The 25,065-nt window shown below is 36.1% G+C and overlaps 1 protein-coding gene and 1 long non-coding RNA gene across 2 annotated transcripts in view; one reads left to right on the forward strand and one right to left on the reverse strand.

Moving 5' to 3' along the window:
- The window catches only part of tcerg1l (transcription elongation regulator 1 like), a 195,548-nt gene extending 186,697 nt beyond the window's left edge, over positions 1-8,851 (forward strand). Inside the window, exons 11-15 of the mRNA XM_087276894.1 lie at positions 2,006-2,078; positions 3,436-3,550; positions 5,460-5,549; positions 5,726-5,844; positions 7,964-8,851. Of these exons, the coding sequence (XP_087133020.1) occupies positions 2,006-2,078; positions 3,436-3,550; positions 5,460-5,549; positions 5,726-5,844; positions 7,964-8,120 (554 nt within the window). The 3' untranslated portion in view covers positions 8,121-8,851. The remainder of the gene's footprint in view (positions 1-2,005; positions 2,079-3,435; positions 3,551-5,459; positions 5,550-5,725; positions 5,845-7,963) is intronic.
- Positions 1-25,065, reverse strand: part of LOC147834568 (uncharacterized) — a 110,061-nt gene that overhangs the window by 58,790 nt on the left and 26,206 nt on the right. The gene's annotated exons all lie outside the window — the stretch shown is intronic.

The raw sequence follows: 25,065 nt of genomic DNA on the forward strand, positions 1-25,065 counted from the left end.
AATTGTTGCTTTTTCTGAAATATTTATATTATGTCTTATTATTAATGTTAAACTGTGTTAACAGTATTAAAAGTTATTGATTATAATATTTTCTTTTCATATAAATTATAAATAAATTATTTCAAAACTGCCTTGATCCTTCATGGTATAGATTCCACAAGGTAATGGAAATATTTCTCAGAGATTTTGGTCCATATTGACATGATAGCATCACACAGCTGCTGCAGATTTATTGGCTGCACATCCATGATGCCAATCTCCCGTTCCACCACATCCCAAAGGTGCTCAATTGGATTCAGATTTGGTGACTGTGGAGGCCATTTGAGTAGAGTGAACTCATTATCATGTTCAAAAAACCAGTCTGAGATGGTTTGCACTTTATGACATGGCGCGTTATTCTGCTAGAAGTTGCAATCAGAAGATGGGTTCACTGTGGTCCTAAAGGGATGGACATGGTCAGCAACAATACTCAGGTGGGCTGTGGTGTTGACACAAAGCTCAATTGGTACTAATGGACCCAAAGTGTGCCAACAAAATATCCCCCACACCATTACACCACCACCAGCCTGAACCGTTGATACAAGGCATTATGGATCCATGCTTTCATGTTTTTGATGCCAAAATCTGACCCTTCAATCTAAATGTCTCAGCGAAAATCGAAACAAATCAGACCGGCAACGTTTTTCCAATCTTTTATTGTTCAATTTTGGTGAGCCTGTGTGAACTCTAGCCTCAGTTTCCTGTTCTTAGCTGACAGGAGTGGCACTCGGTGTGATCTTCTGCTGCTGTAGCCCATCCGCCTCAAAGTTGGACATGTTGTTCGTTCAGAGATGCTCTTCTGCATGCCTAGGTTGTAACAACTGGTTATTTGAGTTACTGTTTCTTTTCTATCAGCTCGAAGCAGTCTGGCCATTCTCCTCTGACATCAACAAGGCATTTGACCCCACAGAACTGGCGCTCACTGGATATTTTCCTTTTCAGACCATTCTCTGTAAATCCTAGAGATGGCTTTGCATGGAAATCCTAGTAGACCAGCAGTTTCTGAAATACTCAGACTAGCCAGTCTGGCACCAACAACCATGCCACATTCAAAGTCACTTAAATCCCCTTCCTTCCCGATTCTGATGCTCGGTTTAAACTACAACAGATCGTCTTCACTACGTCTGTGTGACTAAATGCATTGAGTTGCTGCCATGTGATTGGCTGATTAGAAATTTGCATTAACAAGCAGTTGGACAGGTGTACCTAATAAAGTGGCCGGCGAGCGTATATTTAGCATATTTTCTCCAGTCTTCAGTCAATTGTTGCCATTTCTGAAATATTTACATCATCATAAATGTTAAATATTGCTAACAGTATTAAAAAGATCATATTATTTATATATAAAAGAAATGTATAATTTATATAAAAAGTAAAGTACGTTTGATCATTCTGATGCATCCTTGCTAAATAAAAGGATTAATTTCTTTAAGGACAACCGCCTCAAACTTTTTGAATAGTAATGCCCTGAAATTCTAATGAGATCATGTTGGCAAGTCCAACTGTAGCCTGAAGGTAAAACTCAGATTAAGTTGCTGAATCAGTCAAGTGTTACTCATGACTTTATGATACAAAACACAGGAGCACGGCCTGCGTAAAGGGATGAACTTGGCTGAAAGTTTAATCCTCGCAGTGTGATAATGATGCTCAAGCAAAAGTTAAATACACCCGCCAACTGCAAAACTGGTGTTCTCGTGGATTAACTAAAAGAGTAATCCAATGAAGCGACTCTGCAAATATTGAATTAGTCTGGATCTTGTCTGGAAGTTATTATACGGCTGGCTTGATTTCCCAGAGGGCTTTTCATCTTTATTGATTTAGCTTCATTTCCATTGCATTGAGATTATCTATTGATGACCTTAATATATTCAGGGTCTATTATTTAAATACGTCCATTTGAGCAAATTAGTTCTCATTGTTGCTCTATTTTAAAAAGATGTTAATGTTGCATTTGTTTCATCAACAGACGACAACTCCAATTCTTCCTCCGGTGATGAGGAGGACGACGAGGAACATAATTCAAAGTCCAAGCGCTACAAGTACGTACGCTTGAGTCATGTAAAATACAACAGATCTATTCCGAGTCAGCTTTAATTGATGAGGAGGATCTCGAGTTCGATGTGTTGTACGTCACTCACCTTAATAAATCACAGCTCAACAGGACGTCTTTGGATTATGGTGGGAAACATCTGCACTCACAGCTTGATGCAGATTTCTCAGTCTGTCTCTAGACTTGGAGAGGATTTCATTGAAGTGTGAACAAATGTATGCGTGGTGATGAGAACACAAGCCTACACTTAAGCTTTCAAGATGAATTATGGAAGATTTCATCTATGGTGAACAGCTTGTGGTTGATATACCAGCAGGCACACAACATTATAAGACGTTTATATTAGGTTAGATTTAGGGCATGACGTCAGGTGACCAAAATTCAATATCTAGCCAACATCTAAGGACAATGTTATTTTGATGTCCAAAAACGACATCAAATTGCGTTGATATTTGGTTGATTTTAGGTTGTGTTGGAAAGTGACCAAAATCCAATGTCTGATTAACGTCATAGTGGTAACATCCACACAACATCAAGGTGTAACATGATTAGATGCTAATATTTGGTTGACTTTAGGTTGGACATTGGATTTTGACACCAATCAGAGTTTCATTTTCAAACAAAATCCAACATCCCCACGATGTTGGGGTATGTTGGGGAACAACGTTAATATGCCATCATGCTGACAAGTGACTTGTCATTACTCTCTCATCAGTCTCACTCTCTCACACACTTAAAGCGACTACTTAGTGCTTAGTGGTTGGCCGGCAGTGTGCAGGAGTTGCACTTATTACTCAGCCATACTTGCATGCTATTTTAGACCAAATATTCAGAGTAGCATGATTAACAATATAGGGAGCGCGTCACAGGCTGTCATCCAAAAAATGAACCAAAAAAAAAATAAATGAACCAATGTGAATATAAAAACTACTTCCCCTCAGTAAAGCAGGCTATTGGCGGAATAACGCTATTTACTGATGTTTTGTTGGTAAACTAAATAAAAATGTATATTATTGATGCTGTAAAAGGACCTCCTGAAACTGAAAACAGTCACAACAATCTTTCACTGAGAGATTTCAGTTGGTGAACAACACTTCTGTGCATGTAACCCATTCATAAAAGCAAAATCTGCATAAGCTTTGCTTTTTTTGGTAAAGCATTTTAGACCATCAATATAATATTTTATTTATACTTCCCACTTCATTTTCTTTCTTTAAATCATTTTGTAGATTTGATTTGTGCTTTTGTATTCATTTTTATATTGTTTTATAATTGTGTCTCTATATAATCTACAAGACAATAGCATAATTAACTATTAAAGCTGTTGTATTTTGTCTTCACCAAAGACTTGACCATTCTGTTGACTGTGATGAAGATGGAAAAAACGGATCATCCCATCGAATGGTTTTACCATTGGAGCTCCGGATCGCTCATTTCAGAGACATGCTTCTGGAAAGAGGGGTGAGAAAACCAGTGACTATGACCCCTTAAAAAACACTCCAGCTTTTTTGTAAAATTCAACTCATTTTACAACTGCCCTAGAGTTAAAGAGTTGAGTTTTACCACTTTTAAATCCGTCCAGCCATTCTCTGTGTTTGACAACAGGACTTTTAGCTTAGCTTAGCATAGATAATTGAATCTGATTAGACCATTAGCATCTCACTCAAAAATGACTAACATGTTTTTGATAATTGTCCTATTTAAATCTTGACACTTCTGTACTTACATTGTTTACTAAAACTGACAGAAAATTAAAAGTTGCTACTTTCTAGACCGACTAGGAACTTCATTCTAACATAAAAAATCATAGAACTTTGCTGCAGTGTCATGGCTGTAGCAGGCGCAATGATATTATGCAGCACATGAAAATAGTTCTGAATTGTATCTCACAAATGTCTCCATGTTGTAAGGCACACTCCCTCTGCAAGCATGTGTTCACTTTGGGTATATTGACAGAAAATAGCTAATAGTCAGGTGCTGCATAATATCATTGCACCTGCTAAAGCAATGCAATCTCACGGCAATTCGTAACTTTTTGATTTAGTGGCTAATTCATATGAATTTGTACGATCTAATTCATACAATTTAGTACGATTTGCTCATTACCCAATGACGATTGGAGTTGGGGGTGGGGTTGGGTGCCACACCTTCTTTTAAAAAATCGTACATTTTCATACAACTGAATTCGTACGAATTAGCCACTAAACTGACAAAACATAAAATACTTACGTTTCTTTGTGATATCAGACTGGCTACAACAGCAAACTTCCTTGATTATTACACTGGAATGAGAGTATAGTTCCAATACATATCAGCCTAGACAATACCAACTTTTCAGTCTCATAACATGACATTAATACAGAATAATCAAGCTATAAATACAACAATTATCAAAACTGGTTATTTTAAGTGAGATGCTATGGTCTAATCTGATTCAATGATTTATGCTAAGCTACGCTAAGTGAAGTTTATTCATAAACTAATTTCGAGAGGAACAGGTGATTATGATTGAACACGGCTGGTTCTGCATTAGCATGCATGATCCACCAATCAGGCCATTCCTTACCCACTATAAAGAGCCAGGGTTTTTTCACTACAGTCATCTTCGATTTGAAGAATCCCCCCTTTCACCCCTACCTTTTCACCTTTCCCTCCATAGAGCAGCACGGTGGCCCAATGACTAGCACTGTCGCCTCACAGCAAGAACGTCACCTGTTCTAGTCCTTTAACAGGCTGGTGGTCGTTTCTGTGTGTAGTTTGCATGTTCTTCCCGTGCTTGCGTGGGTTTTCACCGGGTCCTCCGGTTTCCTCCCACATTCCAAAAACATGCACAACAAGTAAATTGATAAATCTAAATTTGCAATACAAGTAATCTCATAATGCAGCATATCTTTTAATAGCATTCAATTTTTAGTCATCAGCTCTTATCAAGGGGGAGTTGTCGAGATCTACCTGAGCTCAAGGCTCCCCTCTCTTCCTCCAAACGGGATAAAGCCCAGGGCTCAAGAACCTTTGAGCTCAGGGCTCTCTCCCGGGACAGCATGCCAAACTTGCTTATAATCAATCATCAGCTAAGTGTGAACTCTTGAAAAGGCGTCCAGACCAAGAGATCGGCTAAATGGATTTAAAAAATGCTAAAACTCAATGGTTTAACTCTGGAGAAGTTAAATAGACCGATCTTCAAATATATGGAGTGTTACTTTAAAGAATAATGGAAATCAAAATCGATGCAATTCGTTCCTAAAAAAAGAAGATTATGCCATTATTTTGGTCCAAACTTTTTAGTATTTCTGTAAACACTTGAAATGAATCTTGAGTGTTCAACATGCATGCAAGTGCGAGCATCCTTCATCCTGCTTGTCTTGAACAGGTGTCTGCATTTTCCACCTGGGAGAAAGAACTGCACAAAGTTGTATTTGATCCACGATACCTGCTGCTAAATCCAGAGCAACGCAAACGGGTACAAAACAAGAGTCTCACTTCAGTAATGCACCAACACTGTGATTTTAAATGTACTGGTAAACCAAATGTCTTGCTTTAAGTTAACTGTATACATGGTGTTACATCATTACGTATTAAAATGCTACAGTATTAATTTTAATATACATCTAAAAATCCCCTCATTTAAATTCTCAGATTTATGATCAATTTGTCAAAGCAAGAATGAACGAGGAGCACAAAGAGAAAAAGTGCAAGCTCCAGCAAGCGAAAGAAGAATACAAAAAACTACTGGAGGAGTCAAAAATCACATCCAAGTGAGTTTATCCAGTACAGGAGATGAAATAATGTGCTGATGCATTAATAAAACCTGTCACCAGAGCAGATTATTTATTCGGAGGAGGTGTTAATAACTGATGGCTTTTGCAGTCCTGGTTTCTTTGAGTTTGTGTGTTTGATGATAACCTTGTTTCTTGCTAAAGGTCTCAGTCTCATAGAAGTAAATTCAAACACGCCGCAGGGATTAGCTCACGGCTTTAAACTTAAACTGAGGACTGCTTTCACTTTAGCTCTATTCCTTACTGGATTCATTCACAGTGGAAACTGAAATAAAAGGAACAGACTTTACCCCATGCACTACATTTGTCCTTGAAATTAAACAATGTTTGTTTGTTTTTCTAAAGGGGTTCTCTTAAATAATTGACTGCTGAGAGATGGCGATACTGTAGGATATGGACTAGATGGTTATGACTGAACATATGATCTCTTAGTGTCAGTTTTTTTAAACTAAGTTTGGATTAGTTTGTCACCTCTGGTTTAGGTTTGGCTGATTGGTTAGTTTATTTTAGGGGTGGGGTTTGGCTGGTTTTAGGATCGGTTGGTTGGTTGTTTTTAGGGTTTGGATTGGTTTGTATTTAGGGTTGGAGTTTAGTTGGATTTAGGGCTGAGTTTGATTGGATTTGAGATTGGGGTTGGTTAATTTTAGGGTCTGAGTTGTATGATTGATTTGTTTATTGGTTGGTTGGTTTTATAGTTGGTTGATGTTTGGTTGGTTTTAGGTTTGGGGTTGTTAATCTTTAGAGTTAGTTGTTTAAATGGTTGGTTTGTTGGTTGGTTGATTTTAGTACTGGGGTTAGTTGATTTTAGGCTTGATTGTTGGTTGGTTTTAGGGTTGATTGTTGGTTGGTTTTATAATTGGGGTTGGTTGGTTGATTGGTGGTTGGTTTTAGGATTGGGATTGGTTGGTTTTAGGGTTGATTGTTGGTTGATATTAGAGTTGATTGTTGGTTGGTTTTAGGGTTGACTGTTGGTTGGTTTAAGGATTGGGGTTGGTTGGTTTAAGGATTGGGGTTGGTTGATTTTAGGGTTGGGTCGGTTGGTTTTAGGGTTGGGGTCGGTTGGTATTAAGGTCAGGGTTGGTTGGTTGGTTTTAGGGTTAAGTTGGTCATAGGGTTGGAGTTGTTTGGTTGGTTGGTTGGTTTTTAGGGTTGGCTGGTTAAGTTTAGGGTTAGATGGTTTTATGTTGGGGTTGGTTGATTGGTTTTAGAGCTGGGGTTGGTTGGTTTTGGGGTTAGTTGGTATTAAGGTTGGGGTTGGTTAATTTATAGGGTTGGGGTAGTTTGAATTTAGGGTTGAAGTTATTTGGTTGGTTGATTTGTAGGATTGGTCTGTTACAGGGTTGGTTGGTTGGGTTTTTGTTGGTTGATTTTATGGACAGGGTTGTTTAGTTTTAATGTTGGTTGGGTTTAGGGTTGGTTGGTTATAGGGTTGGTTGATTTTATGGATGGGGTTGTTTAGTTTTAGGGTTAGTTGGTTTTAGGGTTGGATGATTTTAGAGGTAATTGATTGTCATTAGGGTTGGTTGGTTGGTTGGTTGGATCAAATCTGCTATAAGAAAAAATTATTTTTAATAATGGTTTTAGATTCTGGACTTAGAAAATGTTCACATTTGTCTTATAAGCAACAAATGTATGCAGAATATGTCAGTTAGTCCGTTTTAATAATCTAAGTTTGGAAAAATGTATCTGTTTGATTTTGAAATCTTGATGACTAGTTAGTTGGTTAGTTAGTTAGTTAGTTAGTTAGTTAGTTAGTTAGTTAGTTAGTTAGTTAGTTAGTTAGTTAGTTTGTTAGTTTGTTAGTTTGTTAGTTAGTTTTGATCATCTGGTTTTGTAACAATTTGATTTGGTAAAATGGTTTAGGAAAATTAAAGTATTAATTTTATTTGGTTAAGAAAAAGCTTAGTTTTAGTCATTTTGGATAGTTAAGATCATCCGAGTTTAAACATCCATGTAACTTGGTTAGTTTTTAGTGTTGGTTGTACAATTTTGGAAAACTGTTATTCTGATCACTTGAGTTTGGAGAACTGCCAGTAAGTTAGTTGAAACCATTTGACTTTGACTTTGCATCTTATGTTTCATTTTCTTCATTTTGCAGATCAACGTTCAAAGACTTTTCAGAGAAGTATGGGAAAGATCCTCGATTCAAACAGGTTCAGAAGAGGAAAGACCAGGAACTGTTTTTCAGTCAGTTCATAAACACTCTGAAGAAGCGGGACAAGGAGAACAGAATACGCCTGAGGAAGATGAGATGAGTGTTTGAACTCTCCACACTACTGTGAACTGATTTCCTTTGACTGTTTATCAATGCGAATGCACTGATAGCATCTGCCCATTCGTCTGGCCAAATGACAAGGGCAGCAGCGCTGTTTGCTTTTCAGTGACGGACTAAGAAAACTGAACAAATACACAAGCAGCTAAAGGCGAGCAGTGGTTTGGGAATTAACTCTGCATATCTGAATCTGTTTCATATTGAAGCTCTTAATCTCCGGTTTCAGAATAACAAGGTTTCTAAATCAATGCTGAACACGAACACAGAGTTTGACTCGATAGAAGCATCTAAAGCCATTGACCTGTGCACACAGGCGGAAAATGATTTTTATAATAATTGTAAATAAGTGTTGACTTGCCTGGCGCTGTGCTCAAAGTGACCGTAGAAGTGAAACATTTGTCAGAGTACGACACAGATTCCCCAACGCATCTGTGGGAATCAGTAAGTGGTGTTGTGTATCGGTAGAGTTTTTCCAAATGTTGTCCAATGGTTTGTTGTAGCTACATTTGTCATGATATCGTAAAAATACTTTTTACAAAAAAAAAATATATATATTGATGTACAGCTGTGTGAAGCAAGTGGATTCTGTTTACAGTCAATAACAAATTTAATTGAAGGGACTGTTTAGATGTTTGGCTGCGTTCAGTTTATGGAAGTATCATTCATTTGTAAGTATGATTAAATAAAGGATTTTATTTTCTTTGTTATGGTTGACATGCAATTATACATTTTGTGTTGGCTTTTATACCCACTAAAAACCATATTCAGGGCTCAACAATATGTTTTTTTTTTTCTTTTCTGACAATGCTAAAGTTGTCAATTATTTCATAAAACAGCTAAAAATGTATATCTTACTTTTTAGAATATTGTTTTACCAAAATGTGATATGCCTTATTATTTTTATGAACACTTTTAATGGAGTGATACAGTGAATATGGCATACAATGCTAAATTTAGCTGTCATTTTAAAAACAATAGATTATGCATCTAGGATAACGGCAAAGTTTTCCAACCATTAGCAACCATGACATTAGCCCCTCCTTGAATTTACATCATTTGTGGGTCATTGTCTATTTAGAAATAATGTATAAGAAGTAATTTAAACTTGCATCTAAATCAGTTTTGGATTTTGTTTACAATATGAGAAGTAATTTTAGCAGCAATTCACCTGTACGATGCTATGTATAAAATAAACTATAAATAAAACAACACATACGTCGAACGTGTTGACAAAAGAAGCTTTTTTTTTTTTTAGGACTGGCTCAGCTTTGATCAGTGCTTAATCTGTGAATCGCGAGGTCCCGGAACAGATCGGGGTAGTGAATCTGGCATGCTACCCAAGGATGTAGATGTGGCATGCATGACAGTGAGCGGGGGGTTGTGGGATGGTTGGGATGGTGAGATAGCGGGGCGTTGGATAACAAAGGGGTGTCGCAGACGTAAGTTATGAGCCAGGGCAGGGGCTGGTTGTTGCGGACGAAAGTGAAGAGGGTTAGGGAGTTGCGGAACAAAGTTAAAGTGGACAGCGGACGGGAAGAAGGCGAGGAGGTGGATCTGTAAAATAAGTGCCGGATCTGGACTTTAATAAAGTTTAACATCAGTTTGAACTCATTTTAGCCATTTTAAACCAAGGTCCTGACACTCTGTGGTCATTAAAAATCCCAGGATGTCCTTTGAAAACCAGCATCTTGGCCAAATTAGCCCACTGGCCTCTGTCCATCATGACCTCCTAACCATCCCCATATCTCTCTAACGATTAACTGGTGTGTGTTCTGGTGCAATTTGACTGCTGTCACGCCATCCAGGTAGATGCTGCATTGGTGGTGGATGAGAAGATTCCCCTTAAAAATGTGTACAGTGCTTTGAGCGTTCAGAAAAGCGCTATATAGATCTAAGGAATTATTATAATAATTATTATCCAATTTCCATATAAATGTGTCCGAATAAAAGTTTTTAATGTTGTGGTTGTCCTCATAGCTACTTAGTTTGGTTTGAACACCAATGAAATGTCATTTTGAAAGACAAAATCATGTTCTGTGCATTAAAGTAATGTAAATCTTGTAATTTATGGTAATTAAAAAGCGAGACAACCAACAATTATTAATGCGTACAAGAATTCAAATGTTTTTAAGACATATGATTTTAAGATGCCTAAAGCTCGGACCCAATACAGAAATCATTCATATTGTTGAGCCTTGATTTGTTACCATGTAACAAAAGTGTTGTGTTTACATTTCCATCCTTTCTTTTCCTATTGTTTTGTTTATTTGTATTATTGTTATAACTGTAATACCTCAGTTAGAGCTTTCAATTGTTTTCGTTGATATTCTAATAAAAGTTATATTGTGGAGAAGCCAATAAAAAAAAAGCAATTTCCGAAGAATCTGAGTGTAATAAAAGCAAACGCACACTTGTCACATACAATGCTGGCCGGAGGAAACAAGTTATTCTTATCTGGTTTCCCCATTAACTATTATTATTATTTTCCCCAGAGGAAAGGTTTAATTTCACTTGTGTTCCTAGATATATTTTAGATCAAATTATAATTTGATGTGACATTAAATGCCTCACCTTTGTTTGTAACTCTGCATTGTCACAAGGCACAAACTAACAATTAACATTTCTCAGGTGTCATCTCTAATTTGAAATGTAATGAAGATGCTTTATTTAATTTTAAAATTGAGTGATGAGTCATAAATTTGGTTGGTTTGTTGACGAGTAAACACTTGGCATTTTATAAAAGCCTCTCTTTAGTTTAATGTGGCCTGTTTTCAGCTGCATTGCTTGCAATCACAAAGCTCAAATAACCAACAACAAAGAGTGTATTTCATCACCAGCAGCCTCATTAGTTTACCACCACAGACAATAAGACTAAAGAAACCTGCATATTTAATGAACACGATACTAAGGCTTAAAATAAACCTGCATTTTCACACAGTACTGCACGTGCACTGAGATTTCTTCAAGATATACAGTTTAAGTCTGAATTATTAGCCCGTCTGTATACTTTTTTTTTTTCTCCATTTTTTTGTTTAATGGAGAGAAGATTTTTTTCAACACATTTCTAAACATAATAGTTTTAATAACTCATTTATAATGACTAATTCATTTTATCTTTGCCTTACCTAATTAAATATCTATTAAAATATTATGTACTGTCATTGTAGCAAAGAAAATTAGACAAATTGGGAAAACAATGCATTGCTTAAAGGTGCAGTAAGTTTGAAATCCAGTGGTTGAAGTTTTGCACACCTGGTTCATTGACGACATCAACAGAAGTGTGCCTGACTATTAAGCCTAAAGGCTGATTTAAATTAAGTTCTGAATAAACGCAACGGCACGCGATAGAAGAAATATTTTCCCATAAGGAGTTTTGTCCTAACCAACACCTGAAATTTATATTTTAGAAACGGCTTCTCTATCTTGCAGCTGAACAACAGCAAACTGACAATGAGATCATCTCAGGTACACCTCATGTGCTTTATTCAGTGTTAAATGCTAACAATGTGAGTTTAAATGTTATTTTTCATGACATTTATTGCCATACTACTGAAAGCAGCAGCAGATAGTTCACCTCAGATCTTGACAATAAAATAAACCATTTTAAATTGAACATTAGAGCTGGACTCGGTGTAAACCAACACATCAGTGATTCAGCATGTACATTTAATATTGTTAAAGAGCTATAATATGTATTAATTAGATTATAAACATTGCCGTTTCGTTGGAGTGCAGTGAGTGCACTATTTTGTGCTTCTGAATGGCTGCATTTAATTTTGTCATGTTTCGTCTGGTGCAAACAGCCAAATTGCTTATCACTGCGTTTCTTGTCACATAGTGTGTTGTTGGGACACAGGGTTACAGTGTAACCCGCTCACCTAATGTTTAAATCTGCTATATTTATATTATTTGCTAATTAATAACCACCTCATATGGAACTCTGAATCTGCATCTCATTTCAGAGTCTGTGACTGTCCACCAGAGGTCGCATTTCAGTCACTGGCACATGCTATAATAGTCTTCCTGACTGACTGAATGAATGAAATATGCTGTTTTCCACCAAAGCACTCTGGGGTGCTAAAATATATTAGCTAGACTGACACTGGGCGGATTAAATTACCAAAACAAAGACAGATGTTCTGGCACGTAACTCACAATTTAAAAGCAGAATTTCTGACTTCAGCATTGTTTTTCAGATAAATAAGAAAGTTCACTTAAAATGTACCTTAAATATCTGCAAACATATTATATTATGGTGTTTTATGCTTTAGAAGAGTCAAAAACTTAATATGAAGCCAGATCAGTCTCAATAATAATACATTTGCATTCATAAAATTCATAAATGCACAGCACAATTCATAAATTCAAAACACAATTCATAAATCCACAACTCCAATTAGTAAATTCACCAATTCAAAAGTAAAAAGCACAAACATTTGCCAAAAGTGCACACATATGCATCTTGCATAAATACATTTAAAATGTTTGCACAATTATGTATATACAGTACTAAGTTCTCGGATTACTTTCCTCATGCATTTATAAATTACGTAAGATGCATTTACGAACCACTGAATGTGCATTAGAAAATGCTCATGAGCAGGGAGTCCTTGGAATTTGTATCACTGGTATATTTGAGACCTTCCTATGAGGACTAGATTCGTACATCTTTTTTTGGAGGATATTCTGTTAAGCCAATCGCGGTGAGTTTTTAATTCAACCAATCAAAACGCTTCTAGCTGAACAAACTTAAGAAGCTCCACTATGTAATTATTAATATTTTGTATAAAATAAAATGTTTTACAGTATTATTAGACATTGTGTCTTATATCAGTAATATTGAGTATGATGATCTTTATGTTATTCGCGGACTGCTGAATTCAATGCATTCAGTAGCAAATACTGAAAGAATCATCAATTCAAATGAATCGGTTAAATAAACGACTCGTTTAGTAATACAATCATTTGCTGCCATCTGCTGGAATTTTTAGAATATTATTTTGTCGATCACCTTTGTGATCAGAATGTTGTGTAAATTGAAAAAAAAATTGCCACTTTATTATGTAAATGCATTTATTACCTAATTCACTTTTAGATGCAGATACTCTGCCACTTATGCAACACAATAATGCTATAGAAATCACTTAATAAATTGTTATCAGCCTATAAAACTCTAATTAAATTAGAGGTCAAGGGAAAAAAATCTAAACTCTTTAAAGCTTTAAGGTGGCTAATAATATTGACCCCAAAATGATTATAAACATTTAAAACTGCTTTTATTCTAGCCAAAATAACAAAGGCTTTCTCCAGAAGAAAAAATTTTATCAGAAATACTGTGAAAAATTCGTTCCTCTGTTAAACCTCATTCGGGAAATATATGATGACTTCAAATTTTGACTTCAACTGTATATTCTGTCACTGTTCAGCTCCACTTATAAATATAGGGTCAAGGGAACTGTGTGAACAAACCAATGACGTCTGCAACAAAAGCTGGAATCAGCAGCCAGCAGAGCAGAAGTCGTCGTGATACATTTCAGCAATAAATAAGAGATGAAGGATGAATGTTTAAGAAATCAGTTATACATTCCACTTGGAGATGAAAATGACTTGGAGTGAACTTGGGATTGTATAGACTACTTTACGGCTTCACAGTCATGGTCACTGTGAAAAAAAAAAAGCTCTTAACAAGTTCCCTCTTTTGTGTTTAACAGAATAGATGACAGCAAACAGGCTGGGAGAGGGTGAGTAATGACAGAAATTACATTTTCAGGTTAGCTGTTAATATGCGCCCATTAATAACCTGAATAAAAAGCACAGGGATTTACACTTTTACCTTAATCAAAGTTTGAAAAAAGACGTTCAGTCAAAAACTTTCAAGGACACATATGGATAGTTGTAGGTTTCTTCTTTTCAACTTCCTAATAAAATTGGGATAATAAAAAGAAATCCACAAACGCATCTTATTACAGCACCTCAGCTGTAGAAAAACGACACTATTTTCACTTCCAGAGGTTTTAACACACCCATAAACCCACAGAGATGTTAACACCTTTAACAAAGCTTTCTCTTAATAGTTTATTCAAGCCTAATTTAGCCAGCATATGTAGATAAGTAGAAAGAACTTGGTAATTAAAAATATCACACTTGTTATTCCATTGTAATCTTAAAATGTGCAATAAAATGTCATATTTTCTGGTGATTTGCTACTCTGATTTTACTCTGATCTGCTCTAAATCAAAGTTGCATCTATAATGTACATAAATTAGAGAAGACTGGCTTGACACAAAATGACTCGTGCAAAAATGGAAGTTTAAAATGCCAAAAAATAAATAAAAATTAGGAATTGCGCGAGTCAATAAGATTGTCATTTCAGTGTAACAGGATTCCTCTTTAGATAATCAGTTATATTCCACAATGCATGCATTCTCAATAGTCACATTGCAGTATCTGAAATGTTAAGTCTGGATAATAGATGACCAGGAGCTGCAAAAGAAGATGCTTTTCTTATTTAGATTTTTAGAGTTTTTGTCTTATAAATATCTAAAAATTATCAAATCAAGAAGCATTTTTTACAGACGTCAAAAATATTGTTTTCAGAAATAATAAATCAAAATTAAGAGATTTTGTCCTTAAAACAAGCTAAACTAACTGCCTGTGGGTAAAAATGTTTTATTTAAACGAAAAGCCAGTTTATTTTTCTTACCTTGCTGGTTAATTATTTCTTAATTAAAACTTCATTTTGACTTATTTCTGAATACAAAACTTACCACTGCGTAAAAACCTGCTAGATAAGTTGGCGGTTCATTCCGCTGTGGCGACCCCGGATTAATAAAGGGACTAAGCCGACAAGAAAATAAAATGAAAAAAAATGAAAAAAAAATTAGATTGGAAAAGCTCTGGCTTTGTGTAGACGTAGGCTTAGATGCTTTCTATTTGATATGTTTCTGTGCTCTGTGATCTTTTCTGGACTTCTCCATCCAGACATGGGCAGTAAGGGAAGATTTGTCTTTTGGCATGGAGGCCCAGCGCTCGTTTAGTGGGTGACGGAGCTGAAGTGGTGCTGCGGTCCCTCTGTGCCGCACACAGCCTGATTGAACCGACTCACTGCTGAGGAAAAGTCAACAGCCCTTCTCCATCAGTGTCACCTCAATGAAACACGGCTATAAATAAGCACAGGGACGGCAGACAGTGCACTGGCAAACTGTTTTATGGGGGAGTAAACTCCATTATGGCTCCGCGGGACATCCATACTCTCTGGCTTCATTCCAGGCATGTGGTTACTCCTATCTATTATTGAAACTGCAGGATCAGTGAGGGGGAGCCAGATTACTATAGTACAGGGCCAGTTTCTGACTGCCACTCGATTTCTAATAATTCTGAATTCAACTGCATATAGACACTCATGCTCAAAAATCTGACTTCCACTTAAAATATATTTTTAACATGCCGTTTATTTACAAAATTAAACTTGGAATCTATAGGGCAATTACCAACCTACGTCACACATGACGTCACACGGGTTCAACCGTGCATACCGGTTGCGAAAAAGGACCATTTGCAAAAGCAAACATGTCATGTTGTGAAGTAAGATGCCAAAATTAAAAGTCCAAAAACTTAAATTTTACCGTGCACCACACTGCTTTTAATGCCAACCGCAGGCATCTTTGGCTAACAGCCATCATAAGAGCTGAATGGAGTGAGAACCTAATTAAAAATGCTCGACTCTGCAGTTCTCATGTTATATCAGGCAAGTTCCCGTTTTGCTGAATCATACACATTACTCGTTTTGATTGCAGCAATGATTTCAGCAAAAACAGTTAAAGACGGTGAACTAAACTGCGGACAAGAATGCTTAGAATTAAATGTAAACATGTAAGTTCACATACCCTGCCTTACAGGTGCAGTTCGCTGTCAGAATGCAGTTGTTTTGCTTGTTGATAATTACCCAGGCCTTGTACAGTTCCGTCTTCTTTCCTTGTCTTTGGCTAGGCAGAACCTCTGTTTTTAGCACTACATAGTTTTGAATCTGGTCATCATGGAGCATTATTTCTTGCACACGACCACACAGAACAACATTGTTGACATCCAAAGACTTGTAGGCCTTTAACTTCTCTCTTGTGAACTCACTTGGAGTTTCAATCAGATTTTTGAGAGTTTCAGTCTTGTCTAATATCCATTGAGAGGGTGCTATCGCAAATGGACCTGTCAGACAAATGCAGCTCACTTTAACGTTAATTTTGCAGAATAAGTGTGCTTATTTCTGGGTGACAAGTTGTTATAGTATGCTGAAAGCATTATGTAAATTTTATATATATATATATATATATATATATATATATATATATATATATATATATATATATATATATATATATATATATTTATTATGTAATTAACATAACATCTCTAATAAAACAACAAACTTCGTACCGCATCGGATGTCATTCCCTCGCTGTGAATGCTGGCGCTCCCGTTTTTTTTCTCCAACCTCGATGCGCAGGCATCCTGAATGTTTACAAACCGGTAATTCGCTTATAGAGAAATAACATATCTATAGAGAGAGAGAGAGAGAGAGAGAGAGAGAGAGAGAGAGAGAGAGAGAGAGAGAGGGAGAGAGTGAGAGAGGGAGAGAGTGTGTGTGTTTTGACTTTTAATGCTAGGGTCCCATACCTGGAATTGCTTAGGAGCCCCAAATCACTAAATCCACCCCTGGTGAGGACCCCAAGATAAAGTTGAAGTCAGAATTATTAGCCCCCCTGACTTATTAGCGCCCCTGTTTATTTTTTTCCCCAATTTCTGTTTAATGGAGGGAAGATTGTTTCAGCACATTTATAAGCATAATAGTTTTAAAAACTTATTATTAATAACTGATTTATTTTATCTTTGCCATGATGACAGTAAATAATATTTGACTAGATATTTTTCAAGACACTTCTATACAGCTTAAAGTGACATTTAAAGGCTTAACCAGGTTAATTAGGTTAACTAGGCAGGTTAGGGTAATTAGGCAAGTTTTTGTAAAACAATGGTTTGTTCTGTAGATTATCGGGGGGGGGGGGGAAATAGCTTAAAGGGGCTAATAATTTTGTCCCAAAAATGTTTTTTTTTTAATTAATAACTGTTTTTATTCTAGCTGAAGTAAAACAAATAAGACTTTTTTCAGAAAAAAAAAATATTATCAGACATACTGTGAAAATTTCCCTGCTCTATTAAACATCATTTGTTAAATATTTAAAAAAGAAGAAAAAAAAATCAAAAGGTGGCTAATAATTCTGGCTTCAACTGTATGTGCTGAAAATCTTAAAATGCACATTGCGATTGTTAATTACGAAGCACTAATAATAGCCAAGCAATAATTAAGCAATTTAAAGCATTAATAAGAGTTCTGCAAGAAGCACTAAAATAAGCATCTCTGAAAATGAGATGCAAATTCTAAAACTAACCCAGCTTTTGAATACTTTTGAAACAGCATTCATTAGCTAACATTCAAAATGTAGCCAAGCTGGTATTGTGTGCATGCAGTGATCCCAAAACCATCAACTATGCAATATTCATGAGTGTTCAGTATCGCCCGCTTGTTAGCAGCAGCGGGAGCCTCGTCCCGGTTTGGCCAGCAGGCGTATTTAGGCTCTGGACCCCTGGTGCCGCTCCATCCACTAAACCAACGCTTTCTCTGGTTGTCAAGCACGGTTTATTCTAGCAGTTCTTGGTATGGCAAGATCTGTTGTTTGCTAGAGATTATAAAACCAGACAGCAGAAGGAGAATGAAGACAACATGTGTCTCTCAGTGCTGATGTGCTCATCCTGCCAGAGGCTTTCAGATTTTTTTTGCTGTTGCATAGTAATAATAATTATACACTTTATTTATAGTGCGCTTTTCTCAGACAAGGCATACAAGACAAACAGTAACAAAGCAGAACAATAAAAACAGTAAAAAAAGACCACAATAAAACAAAATATGAACGATTCAGTACAATTGGATGATTAAATTAAGAAAAATAATCAATCTAAGTTAAAAGCAACGCTGAAAAGGTGAGTCTTGAGAAGTTTCTTAAAACTGTCCAGAGAAGTCAGTATTGCCTCCTAATGCTGATGGGTAGGCCATTACATAGCTAAGGCGCACTGTACGAAAAAGCACGACCACCCATAGTCTTTAGTTTACAGCGCGGATGATGCAGCAAAAGTCCAGATGAAGAACGAAGACTGCGGGTGGGAGTGGCGAGAGTTACCAGGTCATAGATGTAGTCAGGTGCTAGCCCATGCACTGCTTTATAGGTTAAAATCAGAGGCTTAAAATCAATACATGACTTAACAGGAAGCCAGTGAAGTTGCTGAAGGGATGGAGTGGTGAAAACTGGTCATCTGCATCTTTTTTAGATGACAGTTAACATTGCATACAGTATAAAAATGGTTGATTTCCACACAACTAAAGTAATTAATTAATTATTAATTAATCTTATTACTTTTTACAAATTTAAGTGGATTCAACATAAACCAATTAAGTTGTCGTCCAAAAAAAACACGACTTGTGTTGTTTTAGCTTGTTATAAATAAGAAGTTTGAACAAGCAACAAAACAATACTTCAGTGTAATTTTCAACCCACATTTTTCAACCTACCTCACAAGATTGGGTGCAAAGTTATTTCAAAAACATTATGAGATCACTGCGTTATTAAATATCCTTAAAGGTGCATTAGGTGATTATCCTAAGAAACATTTTTGTTGGGCTGGTTAAAAGTCTCTTCACAGTCCAATAGTACTGATTAAAGTAAATTATATAAATTATATAAATATATAAATGTGTTTATATGTATTTTTAAATTCTGGGTGAGGCACAAAACTAAAAAATATTCATCCAATTAAAATTTTTCAGGCCGTTAATTCCCATGATTCTGATAAGTAGCCCAAACTGTCTGTCAACAAATGTATTTGTACATCTGCGCAGTCCTGTTCACGCAGACACGCCATTTGCATGTGTACGCGTGTCACGTTTACATGCCCACGAGAGAGAGAGAGAGTGAGAGAGTGACAATGGAAAAACACATGCTAAATTAAAACTTTTTAAAATCCTGAATCAATACTGAAGTTACCTTTGCACGCTGGAGGACGGATGACACCATGGCTGAAGTATTTCCTTCAGACAGGTAATATAACATTTTAAGAAGACTGATGTGACTATTTTCGTTTTCATAAGATCCTTTTACAGCATTAATAATGTATATTTTTAATCAGTTTAACAACAAAACATCAGTAAAAAGTGCCATTTCGCCTTGCCTGCTTTACTAAGTTAAAGTAAGTTTTATATTCACAGCACATTGGTTCATTTTTGAACAATGACAACCTGTGATGCCCTGCTTATATTGTTTACTATGCTACTCTGAATATTCAGTCTGAATTAGCATGCAAGTATGGCTTAGTAATAAGTGTAATTCCTGCAGTACAGTGGTGAGAAGACGTGTAATTGTGAGCATCACTGGCATCTCTTCCTCACCCAGTCGAGGATCGTTGCTAGATTGCATAAGTTTTCGGTCAGAAGAAAACGAGAATTATTTCAATTATTTATAAAATTTCCCATTTATTGTATTTTATTAACGTCTACGCCCACTCCCACCCTAAACACAACTGTTACAGTAACGTAAAAATATTAATTATTGTTATACAGTGTCAAAAAAATGCTGCTATATTAATGTGCATAATCGCACTTCTGGTAGGCCGTATATCCGAACTAGACTTTACCTAGTCGAAGTCGAAATTGCAAACTTTTTTTGTTGGAGGCAGTGGCAAACTAGGTAAACTAACACAACGGGCAGTACAGACAGTTTATGTATTGTCACATGCTGAACACAGGTGCAGGAGATTCACAGCTGAGTGCAGAGCCAGCTTTATAGAATAATGCACACAACAATCATCGTCATATTATTTTCGTACGCTTTTTCGGGGTCGGGTCGGGTCGTGGAGGAAGCTTAGGGGAGAACTCCAGACTTCCCTCACCCCAGACACTTCCTCCGGGGGGATCCCGAGTCAGGCCCAGGCCAGCCAAGAGACAAAGTCCCTCCAGCGTTCCTCCGCCTCCCTAGGTAGGCGACCAGAAGGCATCTGAAACAGATGCCCGAGCAACTTCTGCAGACTTCTCTCGATGTGGAGGAGCAGCGGCTCTACTCTGAGCTCCTTCTCCTATCTATAAGGGTGCACACTCTGCCACCCTGCTAAGTAAACTCATTTCGGCCGCTTGTATCCAAGATCTTGTCCTTTCGGTCATGACCCAAAGCTCATGACCATAGGTGAGAGTAGGAACGTAGATTGACCAGTAAATCGAGAGCTTTGCCTTTCGGCTCAGCTTCTTCTTTACCACAATGGACCGGTACATCGATGCACCAATTCGCCGTTCAATTTCACGTTCTATCCTTGCCTCACTCAAGAACAAAACCCCAAGATACTTGAACTCCTCCACCTGGGGTAAGGACTTTCCTCCAACCTGGAGATGGACAACAACTAACATATGTAGGTATTATTGGTGTGTATAGGCAAGCAAGCATATTCGAACTCCAAATTAAGTATGGACACAGGAAAGATGAGTGTTTCAAAAAATACCTTTATACAATCGCATGCAATTCATCGTTTAGCTCTAAATAAAACCATAAGCAACGACGGCAACATTTTAAGATCTCTGTACGCAGTGCACACTGGGAGCTGCTCATACTAGGTTTTTGTCATTCCACCAACCCATTAACAAGTAAAATGAACAGCAGTAGGCAGAGACAGAAGACAGAAAAGCAAATGCAAAGCTACTGGGCAAAAAAAAGCATTGGGTTTCAGAGTTATATTCCTCCCAAGTCAAACATCATGTCCTCTTGATTGTGGGCAAATACATCTGCACCGTTGGCCATTTTGACGAAGCATCTGAAGTCTGATATCTCTCACATACTGATCCTTGTCACAGAGAGCTTCGGTTTAGCCCTGTGGCACCATGCATGAATTCACAAACACAACACTGCTCTCTCCAGATCATCTGCCATGCCAAAGAGACTCTGTTCAAACAGACATTGAAAATCAGCTTCTGTAGTCTGAGCACAATGCCCAGTGCAGAACAACATTCGAGAACAATTACAACTTATATCTTGAGGTCACTGCTTTGTACTATTTGACGTTATACTAACAGTAGGGCTGGACAATATGACAAATCTCATATCACGATACAAGTTAGCTCATGATATATTCATAATATGACAAAAAAGCTCATTTCACAATATAAGTTATCCCATGATATATTCAAAAACATGACAAAAATATGAAAGTGATGCAAATCACCCCACAATATTTAAAAAAATATGACAAAAATATAATATGACAAAATAAGTCATCCCACAATATATTCATAATGTGACAAAAAATTGGATATGACGACATAAATCATCCCACAATATATAAAAAATATGACAAACTACATATCACAATGAGTCATCCCATGATATATTCATAAATATAATAAAAATATAATATCACGATATGTCATCCTACGATATTTTCACCAAAAATCCCATATCATGATAGGTCACCCCACAATACATTCATAATATGAAAAAATATTATTTAAGAATATGTCAAATGATATTGTCAAAAACATCACATCACGATAAAAGTAATCCCACAATATGTTAAAAAATTACGGAAAAATATCATAAGACATCCAATGATATATTAAAAATATGACAAAAATATCATACTGCAATATAAGCCATCCCACGATATATTCAAAAATATGACAAATCTCATATTGTGAAACAAGTCATCCCATAATAGTCAAAAATATCACGATATTACTCATCCTATGATATTTTCAAAAACATGACATATCATATTATGATGTCATCTCACTATATATTCAAAATATGACAAAAATATCATATCATATGATGCAAGTCATCCCACAATAAATATATAAATAATGACAAATCTCATGATCACAAAACAAGTCATCTCACGATATATTCAAATAAGGACCAAAAAAAACACATCATAAAGATATAGAAGTAAGGGAGTAAGAGTTAAAAAAATCACGGTTCGGTACGATACAGTGGTGTCACGGTTCGAAAAAAAAAGAAAAAAGCCAGAGGATTCCTCCGATTTAATTTTTTAATGTATTAAAACTAACATCATAATAGTATGATTGTGTGTTTTTTTTTTCTTTTACTTTAAACAGTGGTAGAGCTATACTTCCGGGGATTCTGCTTAGCAGCAAATAAAACAAATCCTTCTTTATACTCTAAACCAAAAAGCTTCCTATAAAAAATAAAAATAATATTGTAGCAGTTAAACAAATAAAAATAAAAGAACACTTTAGTTTTTATATGGAACTAAGTTTCAATCAATTTTAAGTATTTTTTTTATTTTCAGAAAGATGATTGTCCAACTTTTCCTCAGACAGCACAGATCTGCTTGATTTGACGGTCACCTGCCATTTTAGTGGATCTGAAAGCAGGAATTATCTGACTGAAATGGGCTTATGAAGGAATAATGTAACGGGGCTCTATTACATTTAACATTTTTTTAAAACCCGACATTTCCAGAACCGATTAAGATCCTTCAGATGTTTTTTTTTTTCCACCACTCTCTTGGTAGCGGTGATGGTGCGCGACGTATCTGAAGAGCGGTGGGGGCGTGCGCGTGCGATGTACCTTAGCGGCGGGGGTGAGTTGTGCCTAACGTACCTGAAGAGCTGCGAGGGATGTGGTGGAGAGGGGTGTGCGACGTATTTATGGACCGGGTTGGGGGGGGGGGGGGGGGGGGGGCAGCCAGGATGAAACAGAAGCTAGCAAGATTTCTAATGAGTGCATGCTTTGATAAAGAGATATTCTGAGTTCAAAAGCAATGGTCTACTGTTTAACATGACATCGTTATATTTATTTATTTATTATTTTTTCCTTTTTTTTTTTTCAGTTGGCTACAGAACAAACCACTGTTGTCCAATGTGCCTAGTTAACCTAATTAGCATGGTTTTGAATTGCACTTTAAGCTCAAAATTAGTAGCTTGCAAAATATTATGAACTGTAGGCATGGCAAAGACAAAATAAATGAGTTATAAGAAATGAGTTATTAAAATATATTTTAAAATGTATTGAAAAATCATTATCCCTGTTAAACAGCACTTGGGAATGAATTTAAATATATTAAAGTTCCCAGGAGGGCTAATAATTTTGCCTTTGACTGTATGTAACTTATAATGCTTAAAAACGACCGTTACTCATGTTAGAATAACATGCATTAACCTTAAAATTTTGGAAATTGCCAGCTGAACTTATTATTTCCTAAAGACGCTCATTTCCAGATCTCAAAAATCCAATTATGCTCATTCACAGTATGATATAAATATTTCAACATCAAATCAAACAATCCAACCTGCTCATTCTGTGTTTTCAAATTCAGGTTTTGATGAATCTTCATCAAGCCGCTGTTTGATAGAACCGACTCTATTAGGCCTATAATTCTAGTACTAATTAGTGGACATTCAGTACTTTAATCAATAACAGAGTGAATGCAGATGCTATTGAATGAACAGAAAGAACAGCAGAGTCGATGGGCTTCTACTGAGAATGCCTCCCATGTAATAACTCTGATTATATCTCAAATACAGGCATAATACTATACAGGACTTTGTATTCATGTTAACAGTGGGGATAGATGACCCAGTTTCTCAGATAATAATTGTTTAGCAGTGGCTGACAGCAACAGTTTGATCAATTAGTCATCATTTACTCACTCTTAGATCATTGCAAACACACATTATTTATTATTTACAAAGTGTGACGCTATAAAAATAATATTTGGTATCAGATGCAAACAAAAAGGAGGAAAAAAAAAACATTAAAATAATTTCTGATAATCTAGTCATACACTTTTTATAACTGACTATGGTTAAAATGAATAAAAATAATAAGTATTTAATATTTTATAACCATAAATGAACTGCATTGAGATAGATTTTTTTTCATAATTAACTAAAAACAACATATATAAAAATATATATTTCTGCTTATTGTCTGTTTTGTAACACTTTACAATAGGGTTCCATTATTTAATGTTAGTCAATGTATTTACTAACATGAATAAACAATAAAAAAAAAAACATCGAGTATTTATTAATCTTTGTTAAAATTTGAGAATGAAATTGGCTCTTTTATTTTAATAATGCAATAGTAAATGTTGAACTATCATTAATAAATGTTGTAAAATGCTGTCCATATTTAGTTAAGTTTAGTAATTATAATATCTAGCATTAAATAATGAAACCCTATTGTACAAACCTTGTTGCGTGACATTTTTTTAGAGTGTTAGAAAACCTCTGAAAACTGGACTGACACGGTTTCAATTTACTAGAACGTCTATGTTAGGCTGCTTTGACACAATCTACATTGTAAACGCACTATAGAAACAAAGATGAATTGAATTGATAAATCGATGTTTGTTTGTGTTTTACAAAGTTGGCAACCCTTTACAAACACTGTGTCTAACTGTCATAATCCAAAGAACATCTGAATCTTTCCATCAATGATTAATATGCTGCCTTCATACACCTCTAAATGTTTACGACAGGCAAGCAAAGGAAGCCGAAGCCCTGGCCTTCATGAGCCTTGTTATACAGTGATGAATTAAAGACCTGCAACTTAATGTCCCTTAAAATGAAGACGCTTTGTGAGGCTGACTGCTGGTATTATTCTAGCTGACAGTGCATTGGTCATTTAACAGATTGTGCTTTTGCCGTTTCGCGTCTGTGCCACTTGCCAATTCATCAGCCCACTATTTGCATATGCAGAGCAAGCAAGACAATCTGTCGCATGCCATTTTAATGTGCAATGATAATGGTAAAGTGCAGCCATTATTGGAACACATTCAATTATTTCTCATTTTAATGGTGTGAGAAAGATGTCTAA

The sequence above is a fragment of the Danio rerio genome, chromosome 12 (assembly GCF_052040795.2).
Source record: "Danio rerio strain M-AB ecotype USA chromosome 12, GRCz13ab, whole genome shotgun sequence".
NCBI classification, from domain to species: domain Eukaryota; kingdom Metazoa; phylum Chordata; class Actinopteri; order Cypriniformes; family Danionidae; genus Danio; species Danio rerio.